The sequence below is a fragment of the Sinocyclocheilus grahami genome, unplaced genomic scaffold, assembly GCF_001515645.1.
Source record: "Sinocyclocheilus grahami isolate Dianchi unplaced genomic scaffold, SAMN03320097.WGS_v1.1 scaffold143.1, whole genome shotgun sequence".
NCBI classification, from domain to species: Eukaryota; Metazoa; Chordata; class Actinopteri; order Cypriniformes; family Cyprinidae; genus Sinocyclocheilus; species Sinocyclocheilus grahami.
Genome location: NW_015505322.1, coordinates 1,405,755 through 1,418,774, shown reverse-complemented (window position 1 = coordinate 1,418,774; position 13,020 = coordinate 1,405,755). Strand labels below are relative to the sequence as shown.

General features: G+C 36.3%; 1 protein-coding gene across 2 annotated transcripts in view; it reads left to right on the top strand.

Moving 5' to 3' along the window:
• LOC107591557 (glutamate receptor 2-like) overlaps positions 1-13,020 on the top strand; it is a 24,685-nt gene continuing 11,665 nt past the window's right edge. The window contains exons 1-5 of one of the 2 annotated variants that reach the window (XM_016280749.1): positions 1-328; positions 547-687; positions 9,303-9,542; positions 11,540-11,736; positions 11,888-11,941. In XM_016280749.1, coding sequence (XP_016136235.1) covers positions 256-328; positions 547-687; positions 9,303-9,542; positions 11,540-11,736; positions 11,888-11,941 — 705 coding nt within the window. In that variant the 5' untranslated portion in view covers positions 1-255. The remainder of the gene's footprint in view (positions 329-546; positions 688-9,302; positions 9,543-11,539; positions 11,737-11,887; positions 11,942-13,020) is intronic. The other variant, XM_016280748.1, reaches the window with a different exon arrangement.

Sequence of the window (13,020 nt, the reverse complement as noted above, 5' to 3'; positions counted from 1 at the left end):
AAGTCCCAGCAGCTTCGGCTCCGCTCGGCTTTTTTCGTCTTCATCAGTATTCTTACCGTGTCCGCGGAGTTGGAACGATTCTCAGGGACGGAGCCGCAAAGGAGGAGGGCAAGACTCCCGCATCATCGCTCACCAGCACCGCGGTCTAACGAGAGCCTCTGCGTTTTAACTCTGTAACAATTTTAACATGTGTCGACTCTATATTGTGCCCGCTGTTTTGTGAACAGTGCGCGTTTGGTGGATAAGCAGAAGACGATGATTTTGTCGGGGCTCCTCTTCCTCGCGTTATGGGGACTGGCGCTCGGCGGATCTCCAAGCGTCCAAATCGGTGAGCGCACTTCACCTGTCTACGCCTTTAGCTCACAGGCATCAAATCTCGACTTGAAACGTCTGATAGCAGAAAATACATACCAAACGTCTTTTTTTCTTATGTGCCATGTGAGATTTTCGCGATAAAGCGATATATTATGTCTAAATTTGGAATATGAGACGAGATGCTTCACATGATTTGATTCTGAATCGTGTTTTAATGTATTCTTTTCTCAGGTGGCCTGTTCCCCAGAGGAGCAGATCAAGAGTACAGCGCGTTTCGGATCGGAATGGTTCAGTTCGGCACGAGCGAATTCCGCCTCACTCCTCACATTGATAACCTGGAGGTGGCTAACAGCTTCGCCATAACTAATTGCTGTAAGTCAAGCTGGAGTTTTTCCCCACTTGAACTAATTTATTTCTTCTATATTATAATCTGGATGCTGTTATGAATTAGCCTCCCCATGCACAAGTGTGATCATAGGGCTGCTAGTTTCCCTCCCCATTATCCGTTCATCCTCCAGTCATGCCGCGGTAAATATTACAGGAGCTTTATGGCACGTTCTGTGTGTTATGCCTATTCGCCTGCTTACATATGTTCTATTATTAACGCTGGTGTGCTATCTGTATACGCAGCCTTTGAAAGGACCGGGGGCTGGATGTTGGCAAACAATCGGTTTATCATTCAAGCACTTTGCTTCTAGTGAGTCTCGGCTGTGGCACATTTTGGTTCTGGCTGTCTAGGTGTCCAAACTATGCGCTGGGAAGATGGTGGTTATGTAAACCGGTTTTCCGGGGGATGTGATAATTGGCATTCGCGGGAGCAGCATGATGATGGTTTCCACAGTAACGGAGGAGGAGAGGAGATGGCCCCGTTTTAGCAGCATCTGCACAATTCGATGGCAAATGAAACAGCAGGTTGCCTCCCTCGAAAGGATCTAAGTGCCTTTTGTCGTTTTCGAATGTTTTACGGTCGAATTTCTCTTTATTTTATTTTGCTATATATATCATTCAAGGGTTTATGACAAGCGAGGCACGAGGGCGTAAAAATGGACCTGGCGCGCTTCCCTCCCCCACGCATCTTACATCTGAAGAGCAGAAACGCTTTATGATTCAAAAATGTGATTAATTATTAGTGCGTGTGAGTTTGTGTCAATGTAAAGGGTTAGAAGATTATTTCAAATTGTTGGCTTTTTACACAGCCTCTCCAGACACGCTCACTGTTCAATGGATTCAGAAAACCGGCCTGAACGATTCATTCACGAATCGGACTGAATCGGTCCGAGTCAACAACTCACTGATTCACTGAACTGAGAACGGTCTCTTTCCAACATGTTCCTAATAAGCCAATGAGGACGAATGAGAGAACTGATACCAAGAGCATTTGATGGGGGGAAAGTTACTTGTTTGGCCAAAATGTAACGAATTAAACGTCTTTGAGATTTAAAGTATATTTCTATAATGCATTTATGTTTTTATGTGCTGAATCTACAACAGACCAAACTGGGAAAAAAGCGTAAACATCAATACAGTATGTGCTACATACAATTTCTAAAAAATGTCTCAGAGCGTTTATAATATAATATGGGGGGGACTGTCAATTATGCATGACACAAATGAACAATTTAATAATTTGTTTAACACTTCTTTGAAACAAACTGTTCTCAAACCGAGTCACAGAAATGAGTCAGATCACTATTTATATTTATATAAATGCATTTAAGTTTGATATAAATGTAAATGCATGGACTCAATCGTGCTTTCAACAAACTGAACCGAGGGGGGGGGGAAACATAATAAACAGCAATATGTATGTGCTACATACATATATAAAAAAATGTTTAGGTGCATTTTTAATGTCACGACGAAATGTCAGAATCCACACTATGACGCAAATGAATAATTGAATCATTTTTAAACTACTGTATGCTTTGAAACCAACTGTTCGCAAGAACCGATTCACAGAAATGATTCCGATCTACTCTGGAATCTAATAAGCAGGCTTTTGAGGAATAATTCATATTTTATAGATATATTAAATTACCTTTTGTTTAACAATTGCACATTGTAAGACATCATTTCAAAATAGAAATCTATGAAAATGCATGACAAGTTGAATGTTTTACACCAGCATGGAATCTAATAAGCAGGCTTTTGAGGAATAATTCATATTTTATAGATATATTAAACTACCTTTTGTTTAACAATTGCACATTGTAAGACATCATTTCAAAATAGAAATCTATGAAAATGCATGACAAGTTGAACAAACGCATTGCTTGAATGAGGTCTCTGAAGACAAGATGCGCGCAAACCTGAATGGGCTCCGGAGACACTTAGCTTGGCCTCTTTAGTTTTCACCCAATCCATTAACCTGAATGAGATGTCTCTCAGTCTGCATGACTCCTTTTGATGTCAAACACTGATGCTTTGCGACGTGAGCTTCACTGCGACAAGTCTGCGTCTGTCAATGGCCTGAACTACTGCTGATTCATGGGAATGGCCTGCCCACCCCCACATACCCGTCCCACACATACACAAATCATGCATGGAAAATCTCAGTGATACTGCAGGGTGCACGTACATAACATTTAGAAAATTGTTTAGGCATTTGATTGTAAGAAGGTGTGAGGAATGGGGAGTTGTGTTTACTGCTTTGGGCCTGCAAATATAGAACATGTGTTCACTGCACCTGGAAGATAAGTAGGCCTATTATTTTGTCTTGCTGTACACAATCATGCCAAGACCTATATAGTGATGTATGTTTACTGCACACAAGGAATTTCCTTTGCTGTTGCATTTACCCACATGCATTTCCTCTGAGGAGGCAAGGGAGGCAATGCCTCCTCAAGAAATTGGATGGTAAATAATTCATAGTACAAAAATAAAAGGGAACACTTTAGTTTAGGGACCAGTTCTCACTATTAACAAGTTGTTTATTAGCATGCATATTACTAGAATATTGGCTGTTTAGCAGTACTTAGCACATATTATTGCTTTATTCTGCATGACCATATTTTAGATCCCTTAATCCTACCCCATACCTAAATTTAACAATTACGTTACTAAATATTAATCAGCAGCAAATTAGAAGTTTATTGAGGCAGAAGTCATAGTGAGAATTGGTCCCCAAACTAAAGTGTGACCAAATCAAACAAAGCAAATATTGCAAAAAATATGATGTGAGATGAGGCAATGCCTCTATTTTTGCACTATGATTGGTTCATGTGATAAATCCCGCCTCTTGTTTTCGTGCATGTTCCGCGTTCACGAATCCGTCTGAATGAACAAAATGATGGTGTTAGTGGGAAGACTAATTAAAAAATAAGTAAACAACTCACCCACTTACATATCACAACAGATAAAACATGATCTTTGGGGTTTTCTAGTGAGCAATCAGCTTGGTGGAATTAAAGGTACATCTCAGTGTCTATGACCAGTGTTTACCAAGCTTTGATGACTGACGTTCCGAAAATACTATTAAAAAGAACAGCAGAGCATCAGTTCACAAATAAAATATATTGTTTAAATTGTTACTGCTTTGAGTTATTATTTTGGAATAAATGAAAGATGCTTAAAAACACTAACTTGATTAGATTTATACTTAATTTTAATAATTAGAACATTAATTACACTGTAAATGTAAAAATACAAAAATGAATTGTATTTGGTAATGCTTATTCAAGCAGGAAAATGTGACAACATTAAGTGTAACTTAACATTTGATTTATTTAAAAAAAAACATAAAAAGAAAAACTGTGAGGACCACTGCATGCCAAGTCAATCGACAGATTTGTGCTCTAGAAAGTTCAGCATTGTATTTGCTGTTATATGTTGTATCATATTCTTTGGTGTGCAGCAGTCTCTGTTATTCTGTTCAAAGATTTTAAATGGCATGATTGTTTTTGGATAGTCCCATTTGCTTATGTATATTCCTTGATGATATTAGAGAGTGTGTTCATGGAATCCAGCAGCTTTCCTTCAATAGTTAGGTTGAATAACACATTAATGTTAACTCTGAGCATATACGCCTCCAGCTTGCTGCCAGTTATGAGATGCTATCACCAAACAACAACAGCCCTCTATTGTGATGCACCAACAATCAGAACACACCACGGCTCTGTGGATTTCTTGATTCTAGTTAGTTAATCGCAGCATTAATGTGGACAGGGTTTTTTCCCTTTCGATGCTAACTTATCTGTCTGTTTTGCCAGGTAACTAAATTCATTTCTTGTCACATTCTAATATTATAATATATAAATTTTTCAACTCAAAGCAATATTTCACGGGCATTTATGTACAGTCAGCCAGTTATTATTGAAAAATAAACCATTTCAGGATGATACAAGACCACCATGTCAGGGTCTTTTTTCAATAATGACAGGCTGACTGTACATTACTGCTTTTATTTATTTTTATTTTTTGAGGGGATGCATTAATTACAGGATGCATTAATTTGATCACAAGTAACAATGAAAAAAGGTATAATGTAACAAAATATTTTAGTATCATGGTTTGCACAAAAATAAGATGCAGTGCAGCTGTTTTCAATTTGATAATAATCAAAAATGTTTCTTGAGCAACAAATCAACATATTAGAATGATTTCTGAAGGATCATGTGACACTGAAGACTGGAGTAATGATGCAGAAAATTCAGCTTTGCCATCATAGAAATAAATTACATTTGAAAATATATTAAAATACAAAACAATTTAACAATATTACTCTTTACTCTTTTACTGTGACCAGATAAATACAGCCTTGGTGAGCATAAGAGACTTTCAAAATCTTGCAGACGCCAAATTTTTAAGCGGAATTGAAATTTTCAGATGACACTTTTCCCATTTCATTTATTTAAATTAGGGTTTTTAAAATTCTAATTTAAAAAAAATTTTTCTATTCAATTTACATTGTATCTATGAAATAAAAATACATAAAACACACCGAAATGGCAGTTTCTGCTGGCATATATATATATATATATATATATATATATATATATATAATATCAGTCACTTCTGCTATCTAAATCTGTCTCTTTCACATGCACAGTCAACCACCAGCATGTTGAAGGCAGTATGATGATGGTGTGAGTGTGTGTGTGTGTGCTATATTAAAGATATTCACATCAGCGTGTCCAGAAAGGGGTGTGGAGGATTTAGTGCTGAAGACAGGATGAAAAATGAGTGACTGAGTATTTTCTCTCCTTTACTGACTGTCCCTCAATCCCAACAATCTGCAATCACCTTGAGGAACAGAAAGAGAGAGAGAGTAAAGCAGGGTACATTTAAAGCATTAGTTAATCAGGAGAACATAGTCGACATTTCAATGAGGAATGTGTATGTGGCGTGATCATTACAGAGGAAACATGTTTTTGAAGGTTAAAGATGATTGTGTGTTGTTAGAGGACAGATGAGGCCATCAATCAGTCAAAAGTGAGATTATAAGAAAGTAGTGGGCGAAAAGGCATAATGTCATTGTTATTAAGAGGTGAGCCTGTTATCAAGGGTTGTGACACGAGCAGATATTTGTTCATGGGTGCAATGTCACAACATGGTGCAACATAATTGATGTGCCATCATATCTCTAAAAGCTCTAAAAGACAATAGTGTCTTTTTTCAGCTGTTAGTTGATTGTTAATTAAATTTGGTTCAGTAACAGTGTTGCAAAGTTCATTAATTATGAAGTGAACTCAACTATAAAGCAGCTCTACAGAAGATAATAGTGTCATTATTCAGCTCAAGTCAATTCAGCGTTGATAGTTTATTTATTAATCATTAAACGAATCGTTTGGGAGTCGATGAGCAAGTAAGGTAAAAATAAATGCATATTATAAGACAATGAAAGTGTTTTTTGACCTTGTATGCATATCAACCTGTTGTAGGGGACTCCCAAAACCAAAATATGAACCTTTCATTACCCGTAATAGGGGCACTTTAAAGGGGTCATATGATGTTGCTAAAAAGAACATTATTTTGTGTATTTGGTGTAATGAAATGTGTTTATGCAGTTTAAAGTTTAAAACACACATTATTTTCCACATTCTGTCAAGGCATGACGAAGCGGATATCGTCCTCTTTTGGAAGACCAAACAAAGTAGTTTCGCTTTCACAACGAAACACACAGCGCCTTCACGACATGGCGGCGGCAACAATACTACAGCGAGAATAATAGTTACGCCTTTTTTCTTTGCGTGAACATTTGGGTGGCATTATGCAAATCTTCCCACATCGTGACGTAGACATGTGGGGGCGTGTTAGAACGAGGCGTTTTAGGTAGGCGTGGCTGACTCTTAACTTTTATAAAGAATATCTCTTTGGATTTGAGACTTTAGTCTTTGCAACTTTACAGATCTTCTTTATGCACCAAGAGCTTGTAACACTCCAAAGAGAAAGGAACAATTGAAATCGCATCATATGACCCCTTTAAAGAACCTGCTTTTTTTTGAGTGTAGAACGAGCATACGTTTGTCAGAAATATTTGTTATTACTTATCCTTTATTATCCCCACTTTGATTATACTGGAAGAATATGCTGGAAGAACATTGTTTTCTGGTCACGATTCCCAGTATGAATATGGCATACAAACTGCCATATTGCAATTCCCTACTGTACTGACAACACGTTTAGACAGCTAGAGCAATTGACACACAAATGAATCCCCAGAGCATGTATGTGTGCGACCCCATTCACACACAGCCATATCCCATAAGCCCTGATGTGTGGCAGTGCCAGCTCAGACTCAGCAGCAGGCTCTCTCTACTGTTCCGTGTGACTGCTGATCAAAGTCTCATATTTAGCTTTCCGACTGCATACAGACTGTCTGCAGATCACTCTGTGTGAGCACAAGTTGCAGCATGGATTATGAATATGTTTCATAGTTCGATGAGCACACATACTGTAAATATGCACATGGAATTACATAAGCAAAGAAGAACACATAAAAAAAAAGAACAGTATATGTAACCTATCTGTGTGCGTGTGTGTCTTAATATTCAGATTACTAGTCAGTATTTAATGACTAATTATACCAGAGTCAGAGTTTAGCTTTTCTATTAGGGGGCAATATTTCAAGAATATGTATACATGCTGGACGAAGCCTCAATCTCATTATATACTGTAGATCTATTAGTCCAACTTTGCAAACACACTTGCAAAGTGTGTTCTCCAACGGATTTCTGTCTTATTGGTTAGAGTGTAGATCATTTAGTGGCTTCTGTCAAAATAAGAGACTCGAGACTAAATACTTTAGGTTGTTGGCAGTGGTTTGAGTTAGTGTGTATATTTGTTATATATTTGCATGGCTATTAGTGGGCAGGACTGCAACAAAGAAGCATTGAGTAATGTGAAAACAGAGAACGTATCAAAGGGTTTAACATGACGTATTGGTTGCAAAATAATGTTGACATTGCAATGATTTGAAAAAAAATGTTCTATGATTTCAGATGTTCCTCCTTCAATTCATTTGTTATGAATAATTGTCTTTTGTTTGCTCTGTTAAGATCTGTAAAAAGATAAGTAAAAAGAGCTAATAATCAACTGAGAAGTACCTTTTATTTGTGCAGAAGCATTCATTTGTTTTTAACTCACTCTCACATGGTTATTTCTAATGTAAGATAGTTATATACAATTTTTGCTTTGAATATACAGTAAAAATAAAACTGCAAACCAATATTTTGGTCACAATGGTGCCCAGCTCTACTACCCATAATCTAATTACTGTTACACTATTATTGGCCGATTTCAAAGTATTTGTTTTTATAAATTATCTGTATTTTTTTTAATTCTGTCAGGACCACTATCGTCAAAATGATAGATACTTAGCATAAAGTTTGGTTTGGCGGTATGGTTCTGTTCTGGGCAAAAACCTCCCTGCCCATCCATGCAGCCTGTCATGAATGAGCAGGGAGAGCAGCAATAGTTAACCCCCTAGGGTTAACAGAACAGAACAAGGCAGATATCATTAATGTACTTAATGATATTTAAGTGTAACACTTTATTCAAGATAAAGGAGTCTGATTAGCAAGGAATATCAGAAAGCCAAGTCCTGACTGTGGCGAAAGGAGGAGCTGGGGATGGAGGGGGATAATTTGCTCCGGAGCAAGCTAAAAAGCTGCTGAATAATACTGAATAGAGCTTATATAGGAATGCCGCGATAGGTGTCGTATTCCTATAGGTAGATGTGATCAGCTGAGAATCAGCTGATGCAAGCTTGACTCACGTGACTTGCCAGAACTAATGCTAACGCTTAATTTGTGACACTGTATATTTAATTGGGAGTGCTAATTTCCTCAATTTTTGCATTTAGATTTCCATTGGAATCATCTAATGCTCACTTAAAGTCGAGATGAAATGAAATGTTATGTTATGACTTTTCTAAATGCATTAATTGTATTGTGAAATGATTTATCAATGCATATGTTTCATTTTCATTTTTTGGGAAGTTTAAATCAAAATGTCAAACTCAATTTTAATTTACAAAAATATAAATAATTTAATTACACTGTTCATCTGAAAATGAATATCCATTTTTCTTGTAGACAAAAAAAATTTTTTATTATTATCAACTTCGAAAACAGTAGTGCTGCTTAATATTATCGGGGAAACCATGATGCATTTTTTTCAGCATTTTTGATAATAGAAAGTTCAAAACAACATTTGATTTTGTATTAGTTTTTTTTTGTAACAAATGCCTTTAGTCACATTTAATCAATTGTATGGATCCTTCCTGTATAAAATTAATAATGTAATTAATAATAATAATAATATTGAACGGTATTGTGTCTGGATTAGACTATACTTGACTAGAAAAAGTGAATGTGAAGAAAATAAATGTTGTGTTTTAAAGTGTTTTTTTTTTGTGTTAGAAAAAAAAAAAAAAAAGGTTTAAATTTTGATATGGGCATTTATTGGTATCAACCAGAAATTTAACATCTTGTTATCATATAGCATTTAGTTACTGTATATTACTGTTTTTCTTTTTCTTTTTTCAGTTTGCTCACAGTTTTCTAGAGGAGTGTATGCCATCTTTGGCTTCTACGATAAAAAGTCAGTGAACACCATCACGTCATTCTGCGAGACGCTGCACGTGTCCTTCATCACGCCCAGTTTTCCAGCTGATGGACTTAACCAGTTTGTTCTGCAGATGAGGCCTGATATCAAAGGGCCTCTCATCAGTCTGGTGGAGTATTACAAGTGGGAGAAGTTTGCCTATCTATATGACAGCGACAGAGGTAAACACTCTCTATCTGTCTTTTGAGAAATGTATGCATTCTTTATCTTTTTTTTCTCAGCCAAGGCTCTGTCAGAGCTGCTTGCACACACACTTAAACACACATACACTAGAGAATTCAATCAATAGTCCTATTACTTTGTGGTGAAATGCCTCTTGGAGAAAGAGCATGTGAGTTGGGAGTGCTTACAGATAAGCACTTTACAGTCACTCTCTCTCTCTCTCTTTATAGATCTTTTAATTATTTAATTGCAGTTTCATCTGTCATTTATTTATTTAGACTAGTTTCTCTTGACAAGCAATTTATTTGTCCAAACTGAATGTAAAACTGCTGTGCATCATGATACAGTCATTGCCAATCAGATAATATTGATCTGTTTTGTGAAATATGATAACACAAAATTAGAAACAAAGCAAATGACAAGTTTCTGTAGTCACTTGTCATAGTCACAGCTGGTTAGGACACAATGTTATTGTTTATTACATAATTACATTACAGCTGGGCAATAATATTGAATATATACTGTAAATTGAAGTAACATCGTCAATGCTCTAATTTTTATTTGGCCATTAAGTTTCCTCATGACTTGTTTCACAATCCTTTCTTGTCTCAGTATGAGAGTGTCAACATGTGTCTGTGCGTTTCAGTGAATTTATATAAAGCTTGATTTTTTAGGGGGATTGTGATTCAAAAATGGTTATGAAACTCTGTGTGTGGCATTTTTCCTATATTAATTCAAATGTTTCCCACATCTTTTGACCAATTAATTTTCATGACTTTTCCAGTTGTTACTGCAATCCAGCTTTATTACTGGATAATTATTATTATTACTACTGGATTTTATTATTATTTTATTGGTATTGCACTCATGAAGAGCAGTTTCTATCCAAAAAGATATTTTAAAGCAAAGCAAGAAAAATTTTCCATGAGTTTTCAAAACCTAGAAATCGTGGTTAACACTTTATTTTAAGGACCAATTCTCACTATTAACTAGTTGCTTATTAGCGTGCATATTACTATCAAATTGGCTGTTCATTAGTACTTATAAAGCAGATATTAATGCTTTGTTCTGCATGATCATATTTTAGATCCCCTAATCCTACTCCATACCTAAACTTAACAACTACTTTACTAACTATTAATAAGCAGCAACTTAGGAGTTTATAGAGGCAAAAGTCATGGTTAATAGTTAGTTAATAGTCATTTTTAAATGTTCAGGTTTTGAATCAACTCTACAAAGTCTGTTTGGTCAAAATGATGATTCTTCTAATTTGAAAAAACATCTATTTTAAATAATCAAATCAAAAGCAATACATCAATATTTCAATGTAACAAGTATTGTAAAAAAGGCTAAAAAAAACATCACAATATCGTAACTCAGTCTTGGACATTTTCTTTAAGTTCTTACCTAACATTTTTTTTGCAGTCTCAAAATTTCAGTTATTGCGACTATGTTAGCTGAATGCTTTCTGAATGTTGACTGGAGTATCCGTTATGTGCTGCATCTCTGGTTTGAGGCAGCAAAATAAATCTCTCCCCCAAGACCTAGATATGAAATCAACCGAGAGAGATAGAGAGGGAGAGGAGGGAGAGATGTGCAGTAAGGAGGGAGGCTTAAGAGAAGAGGACTATGAAAGTGCAGATGACCAAAAGCGAGAACGCTGAAATAAAGAGAGCGAGGTGGAGAAATGATGAAGGAGAAAAAGTGTCCCAAGGGGCCTTCAAGAGCAATAAAAAATACTCCTGATATCAAGGTCTCTGGGCGTAATTATGGAGTAGTGGTTGATTAAAGTAGAACAGTGGTTAAAACAGAGAGTGGCCGTAATTGAGATTGAATCTCATTTAAAAAGACACAGTGAAGCTAGTAGACATGGGGGTTTAAAGCAATTACACTTTAGGAAGGTAATTAAAGCTTGAGCAGATTGATGAAAAATTTGATGCAGACATTTGATGTGAAGCACTCACATGCACGCTGCTGTGTGTTTCTCTCTATGTAGGTCTGTCTACCCTGCAGGCAGTGCTGGACACAGCGGCAGAGAGGAAATGGCAGGTAACAGCCATAAACGTCGGAAACCTGAAGGATGAGTGGAGAGACGAGGCATATCGCTCCCTCTTTCAGGACCTGGAGAACAAGAAAGAGAGGAGAGTCATTTTAGACTGTGAACAGGACAAAGTCAAGGACATTATGGAGCAGGTGAATGACGTACTAAAAACCCATTACAGCACACGTGTAAGGTCAGGAATGTAGTTAAAGAATGATGTACCGCGTACACCTTTAACATTTATTATGTGACGCTTGAATTAAATCTCTCTTGTGAATGATGTTCATGATTGCTTCTCCTCAGGTGATTACGATCGGCCGACATGTGAAAGGATATCATTACATCATTGCGAATTTTGTAAGTTGACAACGATCGAGTTTCAGTTAAAGAAACGGTTCATCCAAAAAGAATAATTTTGTCATTATTTACTCACCCTCTTTTTGTTCCAAATACATATGGCAATCTTTGTTCCATGGAGAAAAAAATTAGAATTAGGATTTTTTTTCCATACAACGAATTTATACAGTGACCAAGAGTTGTAAAGCTTCTAAAAGTTTAAAAAGCACCAGAAAGGTGGCTAATATGGCTTATATTCCAAGTCTTCTAAAGCTTTGCACTTTTTAGTGCCACAAAAAAAAACCTTATAATTGGCCTTTTGCCAGAATAATCACATTTCAAAAATGAAGTTGTAATGTTTTGAGAATAAAGTCAAAATGATGAGAATCAAGTTGTATCATTATGAAATTAATGGCATGATATTAGCTATGATAATTAAGTTGTAAATAAAAAAGCATCAGAGTGGAGTCAACCACTGGTTGCGGTTTCAGATTGCAAGAGGCAATTTCCTGAATGTTTGTCAAAAATTTTCTCTTGAATAAATTCCTTTTCTTACATAACCGCTGCAGTGTCCGGATACTATTGATAAACCAGTGCTGATGTGCCAGAAAACCAAGAACTGCTTTGTTGGTAAATCCTATCCTGTATATGTAAGGTTTAACTAAATCCTACACATCCGTTTCCTGCATTGCAGAAGCTCACTGAGGCAGGCCTTTTCCTACTGTTATAATCACAGCATTTCTTTTAATAATGTGATTCTTTTTCTTTAAATATTTCTAATTTGTTTACACAATATTATGACTTTTTTTACAACTTTATTCCTAAAACTTTCATTTTTATTTCAGTTTTCATGGCACTATAAAAATGAAAATTCTGTCATTAATTACTCGCCCTCATGTTGTTTCAAACCCGTAAGACCTTCGTTCATCTTCGGAACACAAATGAAGATATTTTTGATGGAATCTGAGAGCTGTCTGACTCTGCATAGACAGCAATGCAACTGAGATGTTCCCAAGTCCAGAGACGTAGCAAGGAGATCTGTAAAATAATCCATGTGACATCAGGGGTTCAACCGTAATATTACGAAGCTACGAGAATAC